The sequence below is a fragment of the Amaranthus tricolor genome, chromosome 14 (assembly GCF_026212465.1).
Source record: "Amaranthus tricolor cultivar Red isolate AtriRed21 chromosome 14, ASM2621246v1, whole genome shotgun sequence".
NCBI lineage: Eukaryota > Viridiplantae > Streptophyta > Magnoliopsida > Caryophyllales > Amaranthaceae > Amaranthus > Amaranthus tricolor.
Window position 1 is genome coordinate 2,892,635 of NC_080060.1, and position 20,063 is coordinate 2,912,697.

The window sequence follows — 20,063 nt, forward strand, 5'->3', positions numbered from 1 at the left end:
ATACCTTAATAAGTATTGCTCATAATTTTGAGCCTTGACACATACATAATACTGGGCAACAATAAAAATGTCACCCATAACTTAGAAAGTGTGTCATATGCTATTATTTATTTTGTTATTCAAATAAAAAATATTTTGTCTATCTAAATCTCTTTTCTTTATTTTTCTTAATTTTCTTATATCTAAATCTCACATCAATAAGTTAAAATTTTGGTTTGTTGACATTGTTGTTGCCTTGGTGATTAGTACAATAGGGAGTAACCCTAATTAATTAAGATAAGCATTGCTCAAAAGTGCGAGGATAAGAAAAAGAGGGTTGAAGATTATGCTTTTGGGGTTATGCCTTTTTCACTAATTTTTTGATGGAGAATCTTTTCCACCTTTTATTACCTTTTTCAAATGAAGACAAGGAAGCAAATGTGATTTCATAATGCATAATTATTGAATTAAGATTGGGTCACGAGAAAGAATTATTCTAACAATCATGCATATTTGGAAAACTAATTGGACAATGGTGGAAAGTTTAAAACATTTGATTTGATAGTCTTCATTTTTCATTTTTTTATTATCTAGACAATGAGGTATTATCAACTTGGCCTTTTTTTCTTATTTTAATTTATGCAATTTAAAAAAAATATTCAACAATTTTTTGCATTTACATCAAGTTAGAAAATCCCAATAAACAAGTAGGAGAGGAAATAAAGTATTTTTATAGATTGTTAAAATTAAACCTCTATTATAAAGATGAACATAAAATACTATAACTATTAAGCTAACTTAAGATTCTTAAAAAGTTAATGGTATTATTCTGAGCTAGAATAACTTTTTTATTAGCCATCCTCAAATAGGAGAATTATCCCATAATTACCACACTAATTAAAAATAGGATCAAAAGTAATCTTCAATTAAATACTCACCAATGTAATCTCCCTTTGAAACAATTGTGATTAGTTGACGTTGGTTCATTCCACAATTTAATACTTCCTCCATTTTTTTCAAGTTGTTCTATTTAGTTTTAACACACTATTCAATGCACTAATTTAATTATAAATATTTTTAATTATGTATAATTAAAAATTATAAAAATTTTATATTAATAAAATTTACATTGAGACAAATCAAACAAGATCTCACTTGACTACATTTTGACGTCTAGATTAAGAATAAAAATACAAATTAAAAGTGATCGACAAATAGTGTCAAAAACTAAATGGGACAACTTACAAGAATTGGAGAGAGTAGTATATTTTTAAAAATATTTATTAAATACATAAGTCTTTTAAATAAAAAAAATTCAATAAAGAATCGCTAACTTTCATTTAGAAAAATTACAAAAAATTGAACAAAAAAATTGATAAAACAAAAAAAAATATCAATAAAATATCATTCTATAATTTTGAGAGCTTTATAAAAAAAATTGATATATATAACTAAAAACAAAAAATGAAGAAAATATCACGAAGTTACCACTAACTTTCATTTAGAAAAATTACAAAAATTTCCACTTCTCCATGTGCGAATAATTGTTAAGAATTATCTACGTGTCTTGTAGCTTAATATTGACTTCTTTGCAACACTTTTATTTAAAACCTAACAATTGCTAAAACTTATATATACATTATGAAGCAAACCTTAGATAACAACTAAGGTGTTTGTTTTGAAAAATATATATTTTCAATAAATTATTTTTTTTCATCTAATTTGACAATTTATTTAAATTCAAAAAATTTTAATAATTTTTTTTCTAACATTAATAATATTTCCTTTTTTCTCTACCCTAGATTCCCATTTATTTTGAAAGTATTTTCATTTACCAGATAAAAATAATTATCATTTATGTTTATAAAAATATTTTCCGTTAAATCAAATATTATATCTTTAATACTCAAAGAAAGGATTAACGTGTGGTCTACAAGAAGGACGAAAAAAAAAATGATTATCTCCATATTAATAACGTTAATTAAGTTATACTTGCATGTTAAATAACGAACGTAATTAGCTTCAATCAAGCATATGGAGTATATGATTGTACTACTTTATAGTATTATATAATAATAATAATAATAATGATAGTAATAATAGTAATAAATATTATAATGTTTATTAATGTTTCATCTTGTGACAATAATGAATAAGTTCTCAAAATAATAAGTAATCAATCATGTTCTTTCAAAAAAAAAGATAATCATGTATTATACATGTATTTTTATTGCTAATAATCTTAGATACCATGAGAATATATAATATATACACTTGTCAAAGAATTAATTCAACACTGATAATTAAGATACTAAATATGTGGTATAATCTAATAAATATACATTTTGTTTATTTTTCTCTTCTTAACAAAGTTTGGATACATAGCAATTGTCAAAATAAGCTTGTCTTAATCACCCAAATAATTTATGGTATTTAGAATAAACATATCCTACATCATAATAATTATTTATTAATTAGGTGATAATCAAACAAAATAATAATTATTTATTAAATTAGTTTTAGTTTTCATTTAAATAGACGAATAGCATACTTCCACTTATTTACAAATAACGTGTATTAGCAGAAAATATTATATATAATGATAATATAAACAAAACTAATTAACTAAATGATAAATAAGAAGAAATAGTTATAGACTTAAGCCGTTTGCTTTACTTATCTATATGTGTGTTTAAAAAGTAACTAAGACTTGACAAAAATACAAATCATCCAATTTCCATTAATCAATATACTTTTTATTTGTACGCTATTTAATTCACAATTTAACTTTTACGATTCGTTTGGTTAGTGGTATTAAATAGTGGTAATGAAAATGATTTTTAGTGTAAAATTTCATCAAAAGTTTCATATCATTTCATGGTAATGAAATTTTAATCACAAAATTTTTTTTTTTTATAAATTTTCATTGCCACCTAATACCACATCTCCCAATGATAATGCATTAGAATGAATTTTATAAAGAAAATGAGATGATTAAAGTTGAACATACATAACTGCAAGGTAATTTAGATATTTTCAATCAAAAATTCAACTAATTTTTTATTTCTATTACTGTCATTTATTATCACTTAACAAACAAATTTGATTTTTAATCCAACTACTACAACATTTGGCAACAACAAGAAGTTGAAAATGAGTGATTTCTAGAAAGAGAAAGTGTAATTGAGAGAGAGAGAGAGAGTTGGTGTGTCTCTAAAGCTGAGCTGAGGCCTGAGAAAGAGGGCATATCACATTTATACTTCATTACTTCATTAGAGTGAAGCTAAACAAGTTTGTTGGCAATTACTAACCCTAGAAAGATTGAACAACATTTGAAGAACAACTCAACTATATACTTGTGAAAATCTCAAGTGGGGTACACAAATTTTGTTGACCTTTTTTTTGCTCTACTTTTTTTTTCATTTTTCCATTACCACTTGTTTTTCTTCTTTACTTCTTTTCTTTAAAGTTATGAAAAAGTAGTTTTCCTGGCTTTCTTCACATACTACATTTCCATAATTATTTTTCACTATTATTTCTTAGTTAGCAAAATTTGATTTTTAGTATTCTTTTACACTTTTATTTTGTTTTGCTATTTTGTTTTTTGAGGGGGTTGGGAGTAATCAATTGTAGTGGTTATACATGTGGGTGTGTTCCCTTGTAGTCAAGTCAGTGTCTTTTTGAGTAGTTGGGTAAGAAAATGAAGTTTTTTTTAGCTCATTATTATTATTATTATTATTATTATTATTATTATTATTATTATTATTATTTTCTTTCTGGGTAATATAAATTAATTTCTTGATGTTTGTTATCTGTCCACAAATTGATGTATTTTTTGAATTGGGTTTCTAGAAAAAGGGAAATTTGGATTTGGGTTTTGTTCAGATTTGCAATATTCATTGATTTTTTTGCAAATTTCCCTGATTTTTTTTGGTTGTTTTATGTTACTTTTTATAGATTATAGAGTGTGAAGTGAGTAAGAAAGCGTGAAAGAAGATGGCAGGAGGTGCAGCACCAGCAAAGGCAGATGAGCCAGCACCACACCCACCAAAAGATCAGTTGCCAAATGTGTCTTATTGCATTACAAGTCCTCCTCCATGGCGTGAGTTTCTATATTGTCTTTCCATTTTTGGGTTACATTTTTTATATTTGGTTAGTGTTCTTTCTTAGTAATTAGGAGTAGTGATAATTCTAATAAAAAGTGAAATAATTAGGATTTTTGTGAAGGTGATTTATGGTAGTGGTAATGCATGTCTTTAAACTTGCTTTCTTCTTTTGTTTAAAGTATGCCATGTTTTTCTTTCTCATCTTTTATGTTGATAGATTCTCTTGTTTATTTTTGGTGGGTTGGCTTCTTTTTTTATATGATGATTATTTATTAAATACTAAAAAAGGACGAGTATCGGGACTGATCTATTGGTTTATGTAGTTGATCCTAACCTTTTGGGATTAAGGATTTGGCATTGTTGTTGAGGGTTTAGTTATGGTCTATGTAGCCGATGCTAACCTTTTGGGATTAAGCTTTGACATTGTTTTTGTGTATCTTGGTGGAACTTTCTAATTAAGATAGTGTTAGCGAGGGTTTGATTTTGATTCTTATTGAATATGAAGAATTTTGTACATTATGGAGTATTCTAGGGTCTGTTCTACTGCGCATTCGGCGATTTCTTGCAAAGTGCAAAGTGCAAACCCATACCTTATCACCTGTTAGGTGAGATACCCAATGACTAGAATGCCTTGGTCATTGTGGCTTACCATACTCTTCAAGTTCAAACGATGCTCTTATTCTTGGACCATATTCATGCTCGAGTATCTTGCATTCTTACGGCTAGAAGTCTGGAACCAGTGAACTTGGGAAATTTCTGAGAATTTTTAGTATCTGCAGTGATCTGTTTTAATCTGTGTCGTTTTGATGTTGAATGAAACATTTTAGCAAACTAATGATTTTGTTGCTTCCGTTACGGCATCTTTTATTGGATATTAAGATCTTCGTATGTCGTTTTGAAGGAATGATATGTGCTGTTAGACTGATGAAGTTTCGATTGTTTTCCAGCGGAGGCCATCCTTCTTGGTTTCCAGCACTACATTGTGATGCTTGGCACAACCGTTCTCATCCCTAGTTCTCTTGTTCCTCAGATGGGAGGAGGAAAGGTAGGTGTACCGTGTACGCCACGAGGATGAAAATACCGATACCTATAACATGGTTCTTGATAAAGTTAACTCTTTAAGCATTGGCGATTTTGACAGGTGAATCATGAATATCTAATCATGTTTCATGTTTGCATCTTTCAATAGGAACAGAAAGCTGAAGTTATTCAGACATTGCTTTTTGTTGCTGGTTTGAACACACTACTTCAGACAACATTCGGAACTCGGCTTCCGGCTGTGATTGGAGGATCTTACACCTTTGTTGCGCCCACTATTTCCATAATTCTAGCTGGTCGTTACAGTAACATTCCCGATCCTATAGTGGTTTGTTCCTGAATACTAATTCCTATATATATTATAAAAAATTTATTGACTCTTGTAAGTCGAGTGAACTAAATTGAGGATTTGGGGAAATGTTTTTATGGATCTCCTCAACAATAAGTGTACAAATCAAAGAGTTTAATCCTTAGAAGTTGTTTGAAGGTGTTTTTATTGAAAGTTTGATGTGTTCGGTATTTGGTTGAATGGTTGAACCGGGTCGCTATTATGTCTCTACCAAGTAGCTAGCTAAAATTCTCATCGATTAGTAATATAGTGCAACGAAAACTGTTGGGTCAGATACTCTGAAAGACTGGTCTTGTTTGAGCAATGTGCGGCTTTTAAATATATGTGTTAAGTTGATCGATCAACTCATGTTAATGCCCGTATAAACGCAGCTTGATGCTGAAAGATTATCAATTTTTAAATCAGAACTATATTCCATTTAATTCAATTACCTTTTTATGCCACAACAGAAGTTCAAGAGAATAATGCGGGGAATACAAGGGGCGCTGATTGTTGCTTCAACCCTTCAAATAGTTCTTGGCTTCAGTGGTCTCTGGCGTAATGTCACTAGGTGCGTTTAAATTAAATTTTTTTTTTCATTATTGACTGTAGTTTGTACTGGCGTCTTTCTTTTTTTTGCTGCTGGCTTCAGCGGTTGCTTAAAGGAAACTTTACTAATAATACATTTTACAATGATCAAGTTTATTTTGCATTTAGGATAACGGATACTGCAGAATATATCCTTATCTTTTCCCTGTAAAAATGTATGACATCCGTAAAAGACTTAAAAATTTTACGTTCTTAAGGACTTTGGCTTCATGTGCTGTTATGTTTTACCTTGACCAGGATCAACTCTTTGTTTATGGCATGTTTAACGGACAGTTACCATTAATATATTGCAGGTTTCTGAGCCCACTCTCAGTGGTTCCCTTGATATCTATGGTTGGATTTGGACTCTATGAACTTGGTTTTCCTGGGGTAATATCTTCATTGCAGTTACTTCATTCTCTTCTCCTTTTGTGAAGATTTTTTGTATTTCCTTTAATGACTTGTACATCTTTTTTATTATAACTTATGACACTTGTTTCTGTTGCTTTAGGTGGCTAAGTGTGTGGAGATTGGCTTGCCCGAGCTTGTGATTCTAATATTTATTGCCGTGGTAAGATTAGTTAGCAGAAAACTTTTTGATTGTACTTGGGATTTTGGAATTATATCTAGTTTGTGTTCATTCTTTAGTTATAGATAAAAATACATGGTGGAAGAACTTAGAAATTCTATATCCATGATGAGGCGATCAATGATATTTGGAGGGAGTAGTTTGAGTTATCCAATGAAACCCAGGGGATGTAATAGGATAGATCTATGCTGGATCTCCAAAAGAAGAACCTGTGTATTTACTATAGGTTTAAATCTAGTGTCGTGGTGCATAATGTTTGCTTGTTTATGCTTACTTGGAATTTTGAAGAAACAAGCGGGAATCAAGGAGATTTAGACCGAGTTGAAGTAAGACAAGGTATATGGAATGTCAATTTAGTATTGCGGAACTAAGTAGAGGCGTGGTAAGCTTGCAGGATAAAGGAAATACAATCTAGTGAATGTGTCAACTAGATAAACATTATATTCACAAGATGTGAGATCTAATTTAGTGTGGTAGACTCAGATGAATATGTGCAACATGAGTTTTATGTGATTGAGAAGCTACTTTATTTTTTTTCTTTTTCTATTACCCCAATGCCTTCTAAGTGCTTCCACCTTTGGTGGTTTGGGGGTTCAAATGTATACAACCTTACCCTTATTAGTGATTACAAATAAGTTGTTTTTGATTGACCATTGGTAGTGAATAGTGATGGCCATGAGACGGTGATCTCAATCGATTTCTGTTCCTCCCACCCAAGTGGAACTAGAGGCAATTCCATGCAGTTCAGAGGTGGGTTTGGGCGGGGTGAACCACCAGCTCAACTTATTTTTTTATTTTTGATTTGAATATTATATAAAAACAACAAAAACAACTTTTTTGATTTGAATATAATATAAAAACAACAAAAACAACATAAATTATTAAAATAATTCATGTCATATCTTTGTTTAAATATCATCGAAATTCAATACATGTCAATTGTCATTTAAACATTTAATAGAAACTAGAAAGAAGAAAACAAATACAATTATAAATTCAATAACAAAGAAATAATAAACTCGACTAATAAACTGAACAACGAGGGACTAACATAGGGAGAGGATTTGAACCTAGTATCCTGAAGGAATAGGAATAGTAAGCTAGCAATGTATCCTGAAGGAATCAAAACCACATTTCTTGCCATAACTTATAATTGTAGTTGTAAATAGTTGTTTGCTGGGCCGAATTATTGCTATTCGTCATTGTCATTGCTCTACAATCATGTATCCATTATCATCCAATCCATAGATCATCCTCGTCTTATTCATCATCGTTTTTTAGTCCTTGTGTTCCTATGTCAGCTTGATCCCAATTTTTTTTGCAAACATATATTTATATATTATGTGGCGCAAGACGAGATCGCTTTTAATCAATTGAAATTTTTTGGAAATCGAAAATTGAAAATTGAAAATAAGAGTACTCTTGAAAAAATTGAAAATTTTTGGAAATTATCTTTTCACTGGTATAAGATATTATAACATTGGTTGCAATTTTAAAAAGATGTTGAACATGTTAGATTATTTTTACAAGTGAAGAAGGTGCAAAACTATTATTTTTACTACTTAATATGTTAGCTATGTCGGGATGAAATTTAGTCAAAATATTGAGACGCTAGCAGGTATAATTTTTTGCAAATTTGACAATTTTGACTAAATTATTGAAATTTCTTGAAATGTCAATTTCTTGCTTCGAAAAATAGGTCCACAACATGTGAAATAACTCTACCACCTTGACGTGCTAGGTTTCATCCCGTCATAACTAACATATTAAGTTGTCAAGATGATAGTTTTGCAATTGATAACTATGTTCACTATCATTTGAAAATTGCAACTGATTGTTTTAATATCTTAGCATGGTGAAAAGAAAAATCTCCAATACTTTTTAATTTTTCGAGAATTGCAAGAATTACAAAGGTTATCATTGCAATTTCGACTTCTAATGTTGCGTCGGAGTGGTTAGAGAATACTCGATGGAAATAAATTTCGTCTTGCTCCACATATTATACATGTGTTTGCCAAAAAAATTGAAGATCAAGCAAATATAAGAACACAATGACTATAGAGGAATGATGATCAGGGTGAGGATGATCATAATTGCTAATGAATACATATGGATTATCAGAAGTGAGTACAATGACCAAACAAGGCGATGGCGATGGTGATGACGGTGACATATAGGATTATTTACAAGTGGACAACGGCCAACAACTACAATTAAGGATATGACAAGAACTACGTGGACTTTGAGTCATTCGTATACGTAGGTAGCTTAGTATTCTTTCGGAATACTAGCTCAATTCCTCTCTTTCCCCTTTTTTGTTAATTAATCTATTTTATTATTACTCTGTTTATAACTATATTTGTTTTTTTCTTTTAAGTCTTTAATTGTCAATTGACGTGCATTGAGTTTCTATAATGTTCAACAAAGGTATGACATGCGTTACTTTAATATTTTATGATGTTCTTACTATATTTAAATCAACTAAAATAAGCTGAACTGGTGTTCAACCCACCCAAACCACATGAGTGGGAGGAACCGAAAGCGTCTGGGACTTCCACTTAGGTCGAATCGGAACCCTGCCCAATCGCGCTGTGGGCATCACTAAGAAGAATGTATGTGGACAATCACTAGAACTGGATTATTGGTTCATATAGCCGTCCACCCGTCCCTTTTTCATGGGATTATGATTTTGACATTTTGTTGTTATTGTAGTATACTTGAATTCGTCCTTTATTCCTGTAACTTTCAGTAGATTGATTCAGGATACCGTTTTTGCAGTATGTATCGCAAGCATCTAAAGTTGGAAAGCATTTTTTTGAGCGTTTTGCTGTTCTAATCTCTGTGGCTATCGTCTGGCTATATGCACTCATTCTTACAGTGGGTGGAGCATATAATCATGCTGCTCCAAGAACACAAGTTACTTGTCGTACCGACCGTTCTGGACTTATAAGTGGTGCTCCATGGTAAATATACTTTCTCTTCCCTCCTTTTTCCGCAGCTACCTTTTTCTGTCTTCTAATTTATCTTTAATTTTGCACTTGAAATACTCCTTTTAGTTCTTTATATCCTTCTATCTTAATGTATTTCACTGTTTTGAGCTTGTTTTTATTCTCGACACTTCCTGTTTTAGAGCTTTATCATATAGTTGTAGCCCATGGTTTTTTGGGTATCATAATGGTTAATTATTTCGATAGCCATCTGGGAACCATATGTCGGTGATCATATTTTCTTGTTTTTACTTTTTTAAGAAGGGGAAACCGGAGTTGCTTCCCTGTTTACCTTATGTTGATGTAGTACTACCTCAACACGTTAGCTAAGTTTACGTGTTTTAAACGTCCATTGTTCATTATCGGTTCTGGGTTGTTTCTAGGCCTGTGCAATGGGCTGGACAAGGGCTGTGGTCGGGCTCTAGTAGAAATGGGCCTCTTTATCTTATTTCAAATTTTAGAGACGTATTGGATACTCCGACCTTATCTACGATTAAAAAATATTATACAAGTGTTGGCTGAACTTGTTTAACTGGCAAAATAAGCAAATATGGTGATTCAAACTGTTACAGATATTATTCTGTATGTAATCTGAAATTTCAAAGTATATTACTAGCCAGAACGCAAAATAAGCGAATATGGCGGAACTTGGTTAGCTGACAAAATAAACAAAATATTATACAATGCTTTTTAGTGCATTGAGCATAATTTGTACTAGCCAGAATGCAAATTACAAGGTATATAACTAGAATATATTAGGCAGCAAGTGTCGTAATTTCTCAGAGATGTGGTATCTCAGCAAGACAGCAAGTGTTGTACTGTACATAACTAGGCCCATTTTAAATTTACAAAGGCCCGTTTTCAGCCCCACCCTTGCATAAACCTTTTAAAAAGGGATCGGATAAGGGTTGAAAACGGGGGCCCGGCCCTTGAACACCCCTAGTTGTTTCCAAATTGAAGAACGAGGTGGTAGATAATGAAAAGCTATTCATTGAAGCAAAATAATTGATCGTTACTATACATCTTTCTGTTCTACTATAAGTTGAAAAGTAATAACCCACCCAGGTGCGGAGCAAAGATTTTGGAGGCCCTATTTATTTTTTTGATGTCTTTTAAACTAGGGTCCTTCATTATATTAAAAGATAAAATTTCTTCCACTTTAAGAAAAATAATTCAAGACAAAATGTATTGTAACATTATGTTACTTTAAATATATAAAAGGTTTACAAAAAAATCACTTAAAAAATGTTGCTCGGAACCGGACTAGAATAGCATCATTTAATATTTGAGGCCCCTTATATCGGGAGGCCCTAGGCAGTCGGCTATCAGGGATGCCCCAAGAACCGGCCATGAACCCACCAATGCTGTTCTATTTACTAGCAAAACAGAATAATTGAACTCTCTTAGCCTTTTAATGGGAATTAGTATTGTTGAACTCCGTTCACAAGGAATTAGTAGTGTTTTCAAGAAGTGGAAGTAGGAACGCTATGCTCCTATTGTGTTTTTTTTTTCGAAAATCAAATAAGGGTGACGAAAGGCGAGCTTTGTGTTTTTCCTTCCAATCTTTCCAAATTTTGACAGGTTACCTTTATAAAAAGAAAAAAGACGGTTTCCTTGCATTAAAATTAATTTTATTGTTACTGCAATCTTAAGTTTCGGTCTGATGCGGCAGGATTAAAATCCCATATCCCTTTCAATGGGGAGCACCCACATTTGATGCCGGTGAAGCCTTCGCTATGATGTTTGCTTCGTTTGTTGCTCTTGTCGAGGTTTGTTTATCTTCTGCTACATAACATCGTCTCTAAAAGAAAGAAACTGATGCAATTTAGTGCAAGTTAGACGAGAACAGCTATCATTATGTTTTGTACTTAATACATAAAAATATTTTTTTTTATTTCATCTGCAGTCAACTGGCGCCTTCATTGCGGTTTCAAGGTCTGCCAGTGCAACGATGATGCCCCCTTCTGTTCTTAGTCGTGGTATTGGCTGGCAGGTATAATACATGGAATTTTCTTTGCCTCATATTTACACAAATAATTTCCACTTCAAAATTCTTGTATACTGTTAGTTTAGTTGGAGTTATTGTCAATGCCAGCAAATAACCAGGCTGGACTTATTTTCAATGCCAACAAATAATCAGGGAAACACGAGGTGTGCACACTCCATAAAACAATAGAATAAATATACCATTCGAAAACGATATGGCAATGGCGAAAAGGGCTCCAATAATTTATAAAGTGCGCAACATCTTTTAATTTGTCGATGTGGGATAAACCATCCTAACATATACCTTTCATCTAGGTGGCTGTTTGCTAAACTCTCATTCCTCTTGACAGGGTGTTGGCATTTTGTTGTCTGGATTGTTTGGAACCGGGATTGGGTCTTCCGTTTCTGTGTAAGACTAGATATCTTTTTTGATACTTCATTTTATGAGCCTGAACATTTTGATGAATTTTGGCGTAATTTGTTTGGTAAGGCTTGTTCTTTGATATTTAATGCAGTGAGAACGCTGGCCTTTTAACACTGACTCGTGTTGGTAGTAGACGGGTTGTCCAAATATCTGCCGGGTTTATGTTGTTCTTCTCGATTCTCGGTCTGTATATCTCGTATCTATTCTGTCCTTCGGCGTTGTGAACTTACGATTTATCTCATTCCCGCTCTTTATATTAAGCTTCCTTAACTACGCATATGCAGGGAAATTCGGAGCTGTCTTTGCGTCAATACCTTCACCAATTATTGCTGCTTTGTACTGCCTTTTCTTCGCCTATGTCGGTAAGTTCATGTGATTAGAGTCCGTGATAAACGTAAACACGATTATGGGCACTTAATCACATCTATTATCATATTTTGGCACAGGTTCTGTTGGTTTAAGTTTCCTTCAGTTCTGCAATCTCAATAGCTTCCGAACAAAATTCATACTAGGATTCTCTATTTTCTTGGGTTTGTCTATACCTCAATACTTCAACGAGTACGAAGCAATCAAGGGTTTTGGCCCCGTCCATACTGGGGCACGATGGGTAATGCACTTGATTTTCTCGACCAACATTTTTCCATCTTTTGATCTTTTTTGATGGTTCTCTAATGGATTGAATGATTGTCTTGTGTTCTTGAAAACGACAGTTCAATGACATGGTGAATGTCCCGTTCTCTTCGGAAGCATTTGTTGCGGGAATTGTGGCGTATTTCCTAGACAACACCCTCCACAAGAAAGAAAGCTCGGTGAGGAAGGATCGTGGTAAGCATTGGTGGGATAAGTTCCGTTCTTTCAAGGGAGACACGAGAAGTGAAGAATTCTACTCTCTTCCCTTCAATCTCAACAAGTACTTCCCATCCGTGTGAAATCTCCATTGAGTTACGAAACGACGATGCCGCCTTCAAGCACGAGTGTTCCTCAAGTATGATGATTATCATCTTCCTCTACACTCTACAATAATCATATTCAATCCTGTATCTTACAACAATACACTATAGTTCGCGGTATATTTACGAGTTTGTTACTCTTTTTGTAGGTTGCCTTTAGGACAATTGTTTGTTTCTTTATGTTTTGTAAATTCAGTGTGTTATTTGTAATGAAGCAAAGCATTTAAGGCGAAAACTACTATTGTTCTGGCTGACCCTGCTCAACCATATAACAATGAAGGCGCATCTCGGATTCTCGGTGCCATGCCATTGCGGAGAATGTAACCCGTGCTTGAGCGAAATTGTTGTTTGGGGCAGTATTACAGCATTTTATGGGGGTTCATTGTTGGAAATCTATAGTGAAAGTTATGATCAGTTTTGCTGCAGGTTTTTTCCTATTCACACTGGTTGCATGTAAGATTTAATAGTGTAAGAGTTCTTTTAAATCACATATGTCTTGATTCAAGCAACTTATTTTGGATTATGGATAACAGCTGATTTTTTAATCTTGTTCTTTTGCCACAAATCTTTTCTATTTTGACTTTTTGTGCTGTTGTAGCTTATAGGATGTGTTATATACTCTATCTCACTTTGTTATAATTAAGAGAAAATAGTTTTACTTTGTAAGTGAAATATGGCTAAACGAACGGGACAAAGAAGTTTTCTATATTGCAATCGATGAATTAAGGGTGAATCATGAATACGGTGTAGGGTCGGTCGACTAATGTATTGAATACGACATGTTTTATGTATTGAATACTTTGGTGTAAGATGCAGGTTTGCAGAGTAGTTACATGATTAACTTTTTTGAGGACCTATCTCTTGAGTTGATGGACTCTTTGGTCGCATTCTTTTTTATGGGTAATGTTGTCGTCTTTCTTTCCTCTTCAGATTCTGTTTATAGTCCCTATGAACGGGATACATCGGATATGATGATATTGAGCAATTTCATATTAACAGGGTTCAATCAAATCATCTGAACCTTAGCCGCTGATTCAAGCTTAGATTCTCTCTCAACATTGAAAATTTAGTCATAGCTCATGAGTCATGAACGATCAAACCCCAATAAGCATTTGATTACGTCTAGAATTAGGACTAAAAATCGACATTACAAATTTTGATTAAAATAATATAATGAAGAGATATGATGAGGTTAACAGAAAACATTTTTATTGGGCCGCTGGCTAGATTTATGAGAGGTTGTACGTAGCAAATATACTGTTTAGAATTCGTGAATCACTATTTTAGCCGGCAGCTAAGAAGAGAAGCTGGATCCAAATGGGCCTTTAAATTGGGTCAATTGGTGGGCCATTATGTTAATTCCACATTTATGCTCGATTTCCCACAGTAAGATATACTCTGTGTATATGAGTTAAATTATTTAATTAATATAAATTATGAGTATTTTAAGGTCATTTCACCAAGAGACGGTCTCTCACTCAAATAATTGTGTTGTTCTATGTTGAATAAGTGGTTTTGATCGACTATTGGATAAATGAAAGCACTGGTGTTGTATAGGAAACTCTACCTTATTTTCTGTTATGTCATTATCTTTTTTATTGGGTCGTCACTTTTAAAATAAAGTACAAAAATACCTCATATTCCCTTCATTAAGTCTCACAACACTATACAACACTATTTTCTCTACAAATCACTAAAAATTAGACTCAAATTTTATTATTTTAAAGATTAGGAACAACGGATCGTATGAGGAAAAGATATATGCTTTATTTTGAAATAGCAAAGCTTTTATTTTTTTCATATGCTTTGCTTTTAAATATGGTCCACTTTATAAATTTCTTCTGTCTTTTTGGAATAGCACCATTTGACTTAAAAAACTCTCATATATTTGAGTTAAGTAATGCTATTTCAGAAGGAGTAATACTTCTATTTTACTTTTGCTCAGTAAAATTTAAACCCATCAAACCATTTGATCGATCGATTTCATGTTGGTCGGTTTTCAATTGGTCGGATTTTACTGAATAGGTCAATTTTATAGTATTTTTATTTTTATAGATTTAATACCTCCAATTACTTTTTACAATGGGTGTTCTAATTATTATTTATAATAGATCCTAAGAGCTCTTCATATGATGGATCATTTCAGGATGAGCAGTACATTGAATGAAACTATCCACTTATTGAGTGGTTAGAATCCATTATGACCACATGAGATATTGCTTGTTTTTATCAAATAAATGCTCCCTCTATAGATGGTAAAAGAAAAATAAATTGAGATTGAACAAATCAATCATTTGGTTTAAACTGGGAGGTTGGTCATGACTCATGATTCATGATAATCATACAAATGATTGCAATTATTGAGGTCTATAATTGGTTGGATTCATGATGAATGCATGGAAGACTTGAATTATTAGGCATGTATGGTAATAGAATAGTCGAGAATCATATTTTATTTCAGTTGAAGATCATTTAATATTACCTTTTCAAGTAAAGTCTTAAATTTGATTCTCATCTAACTTACCTTTTTGTATTGTGATAAATCAAACAAAATTCTAGCTAACTATAATTTAACTTCTAACTAAATTAAGAATGTGTTCAGCGCAACAGGTTTACTAAGACTAAATCACTAAATTTGAAAATTATCATTATATAATAAAGTAACATTACAATTTATTGGATTCCAAAATCAAAAATAACTTATAAAAAATTTTTCTACCTTTTTTCTCAACACACTATATTTCAATAGCTATAATAATCGATATATTTACCAAATAATAATCATTTATACAAATATTTAAACAATTAAATATCTAACAACTACATTTATACATCTATAAGCTACAACTATCCATAATTAACAGTTACTTAGACAATCAAAATCTACTCAGACCACTACTTTTTTCCAAACATACCCTAAAAATAAATATTACATAAATTAAGAGTAATCAATACCCAATGAAAAAATGAAACTTATGTCCTAAATAAAAATAATATTTTCATTAATTTTCACCTAAAAATCAAATAGTCTAATTGAGAGGTAAAACCTATTGGATTGTTAACCATATTCTTACACTCAAAGGAAATTGTCAAGTTGGATGAAACCTTAAACATGGTAAGTGGTATTATTACCCAATAGATGTCACCTTCCATACCTAACTCATTTTTGTTTGAACCAATATTTTTACCATCACATTTCTATCTATAACACATTGGCATTGAGGAGAACATACTCCTATCTTTTAAGTACATTGCATTATACCAACTACCATGATAAGAAAAAACATTCTTTGCTTGGCAAGAATTAATACCAAGTTCTTGTTCACCCATGGGATGGATTTCTTTCCATTTACACATGGTCACTATTTTTAATCAAAATCATCAATTTTTTTGAGTACTTTTGATCATTTGATTTGCATTCTACCCACATTAGGGATAGTGATCTAATCGATAAAAAAAAAGGCAAAAAAAAAAAATTACTAATAAAAATTAGAAAAATTGATGAGAAAGAGGAGAGATGGCATTTAATATAGCATCAAATAATTATAATTTTCATTCTTTAAAAATTTCAAACAAAATTAGTACAATATATAGTAGACAAATGACACACACTTAGTTGAATAAAAAAAGATTGTAGTACATTTGACGTTAGGCGCGCTCATGCACGCAAACCTTATATTTAAACGAGTAAAAATAAGACCAAAACAATTGAATAAAATAGAAAGAAGACACTGGACAACAACAAAACATAAACGAAGGGAGTAAACGTATTAATATCAAGCCGATGGACAGAATCGGGGCAATTCATTGTCTTGATCAATAATTGTGGAAACCTCATTTGGGCTGATATTAAAATCTCCAGAATTACTTATCAAATTAAGGAAATGTTTAGCGATTTGGCTCAGACACTTTTGATCTAATTCCGGAAAATCTTCTATGCATTGGTCGCGCAAAAAAAAAAACTCACCTTTAAGGAGATTCATAATAAACTGTATTGCAACTTGTGGGTCATTGTTGGCCAATTCTCGCCTAAAATTACTTTTTAGGTTGTTGAAAAGTATCGCGCATGCATCAGGATTAATGTTTAAGGCTTGTGCAATATTATTAACACTAATCGCAACAATTAGTGCCATCAGCATTAAAATTTGCCTTTGATTTTGCGCCATTTGATCTTTTCTTATAATTAAGTAGTAATTAGATGTAATAATTAGTATAATTTGAATAGGAAAAGGTGTTTATTGATAATTAGCTAGCTTCACAGTAGAATATGTTTGGACATACATACAATACCAAATCTGTATTTATACTAGTCTCGTACCATAAGATAATGGATTTTTTATTCATCCATATTATTAATTTTTTCTTGATTAGGTTTTTGTATAGCGATTAATTTTACGTGCATCCCATTTTATTCTCCAGTTGTTGCCAGCCGGCCGGCCTCTTATTTTATTTGTATAGTTGATTAATTAATATATAGGGTTGTTTGACAATTGACTGTTGAATGTTGGTTGTTGGTTTTTTACGTTGGCTTGTTTGACCAGCTTAAAATATTGGTTGTTTTGTTGATTTTTAAGCTAGCTGAAAAATTAGTTGTTTGTGGAGACGTTTGGTAAATTTAGACATTGTCTGTTGACTGTTTATTAGAGAAAAAGTGGGTTCACAAGCCAAAAGACAATATAAAAAGCTAACTGGAGTAGCTTTTATATTTTAGCTTAAAAGCCATTTAGCAATCACTTGTTTTTGATTGTTTGACTAACCAACAAGCCAAAAGTCAACCAAAAAGATAATATAAATGCTAACTACCAAGCAACCCATAGAGTAAGAGTTATTAACCCAATATCACGCATAAGTGAGAATTCGAAGTAGGAGAATAGCGGACAGATCATACAGATGCTCCCTCCAAGGAGTGGACAAAGTCATTAACATATATCATTATAAATTATTAATTAGCTGTGTTTATATCATCATCATATATTTCGCATATATAATCTGATTTCATGTACCAAAGTGTGTGCTTTGTGGCTTAAGTGTTAAGAGCCAACTAGTTGAAAATGATTGTATATACTGAAAACGACGATGTATTAGAGTTAGAATAATGTGTTTCAAAACTCCAATATTGCCAAGATCGAGTGTATGAAGTTTTGTGACAAACAAATTACGCTATCAATAATATCGATGTTTGTAGGAGAAAATAAAGCAATAAAAACGACACAAAGATTTAACGAGGTTCACCCAACGTAGGCTACGTCCTCCGGTGTGTAGTATCTCTTATGTTATCAAAGGAGTTCAAAGAGCTCTCAAATATGGAGAATTACAATAGAGAAGAGATATAGGCTAGTGTTTGGCGTGGGGTATAGTTTTGTGGATTATTACAATGTGAGTATGAGAGCTCTATATATAGTACTAGATACAAGAATAGCTCACTTGAATACATTGTTAATATTGAGTAATGAATAATATGAAATAACTCCAAGGATTTGAAAGGTCGAAAATCAGCATCCCATGCACATCACAGGATCCGCTCGACCGGATCAGAGAGCTCGCTCGGTTGAGCGAGCATCAGCTGCATTCTGGAGCATTCTGTCTGATCGCTCGACCTACCAATATGGCTCGCTCGGTCGAGCAGGTAGGTCGAGCGACCTCTCTGCTTCCTCTGTCAGAATTCTGATCGAGCTACAATAAATCAAACCCTTTCTACTTCTTTATTAATCTTCATTAACACCCATAATTCTTCATGAATACTCTCCACATAATTACACCCATTTGGTTTCCACAAACCAAGAGTCACACACATGAATACACACTTCAATTGTGCACTCAAGTCACACCAATCACAACAATATACAATTATCTTGCTTCTCCTTGAGCGGTACTCCTACGAATTAATATTTTTAGGTATCAATTAATTTACATATTCGGCTCATTTATAGATAATAAGTTATTGGATAAAAATTGGGTTTAAAGTTCAGCCAACAAATAAAATAATTGAAGTTCAACTTTATAAATATCCGAATTAATTTTGTAATAGAAAATGCAATATCATGTGATTCTGAGGATTGGTCATCCATAAAATATAACTATGGATTACCATGTTATATATATAAAAAATGCTCTTACTTTTCTTGATTTGGGGAGTAATTATCTTCCCTTAAAATGGCAAGAATCATAAGCAATGAATTGGTCTGGCTTTATTGTAGTTCAAAAACATAGAAATGGTTCTATTTTGTGCATGCTACTGATGCCTACTTTATATGTATGCTGCCACGTGAAGAAACATAGAAAGAATAGTTGATTTATTCGGTTTGTCTTTGTAATAGCAAACTGATCTAACCCTAACTTAGTGTTTGATAACTATTGAAACTGATCTAATGATTAATATAGTTGACCTTATTTTGTAAATTTTTTTTTTTTATTATAAATTGGGTTTTTCATCAAAGAAAATAAATTTCACTTTTTTCATGTAAGATTATGAGTTTAATTTTCAGTAAATTCTTTCATTCAATTAAAAAGGCTATCAAATCAAGCTTAATGTTTTGTATTATTCATGTAATATGATATTATGAACGGATTAGAAAGAAATATATGAAATGTAGTCTTCATTCTTTTTGGTTAGTGAAAGGTAGGATAAGAATGTTGATTAGGCAAACAAGACTACAAGACAATGGGACACACTTGTTCCTCTCTATTTTCCACTTCAACATTTGAGTGTTCTTCCTTTTGATATGTCACATTTGATGTCCCACATAGGATAAAAGTCAAGACTTTTTCCTGTACTTGGCCATGCCATTGAGTTGGAATTGGAATAATCTTGTACAAAAAGGGAGATCCTTCAATAATTTAATTTCCTAATTAATTCTTTAATTTTTTATTAGCTATTGCCAAAAACTTCAGTTTTGAGTACTATCCTGCAAATATTGGGAAAATGTTTTATTCAAAAAATAATAAAGCAATTGTAACATTCCGACAATAACTATCTTCCGAGGTTTCAGACTGGCCACACAAAAATTCGTTCATTGGCCTCACTCGTGCGCGCCCGAGAAAACTTCTCGGAAGGTCACATATTTTAAGATTGCTCCCCATCAAGCACG

General features: G+C 32.1%; 1 protein-coding gene across 4 annotated transcripts; it reads left to right on the top strand.

The window, feature by feature from the left end:
• The first annotated feature begins 3,107 nt into the window (after positions 1-3,107).
• LOC130800319 (nucleobase-ascorbate transporter 6) lies at positions 3,108-13,540 on the top strand. Of its 4 annotated transcripts, XR_009039397.1 has the most exons (16): positions 3,108-3,355; positions 3,937-4,081; positions 5,033-5,130; positions 5,275-5,451; positions 5,922-6,022; positions 6,354-6,429; positions 6,551-6,610; positions 9,407-9,591; positions 11,288-11,384; positions 11,522-11,608; positions 11,952-12,010; positions 12,117-12,208; positions 12,310-12,387; positions 12,472-12,632; positions 12,736-13,010; positions 13,125-13,540. XR_009039397.1 is itself a non-coding variant. In XM_057663788.1 (15 exons), the coding sequence occupies exons 2-15, from the start codon at positions 3,976-3,978 to the stop codon at positions 12,952-12,954; spliced, it is 1,596 nt and encodes a 531-aa protein (XP_057519771.1). In that variant the 5' UTR covers positions 3,108-3,671; positions 3,937-3,975; the 3' UTR covers positions 12,955-13,540. The 4 variants fall into 4 exon arrangements, 3 of the variants coding, with proteins under 3 accessions (XP_057519771.1, XP_057519770.1, XP_057519773.1); XM_057663788.1 differs by having other exon boundaries at positions 3,108-3,671; positions 12,736-13,540; XM_057663787.1 differs by having other exon boundaries at positions 12,736-13,540.
• The last annotated feature ends 6,523 nt before the right edge of the window (positions 13,541-20,063 follow it).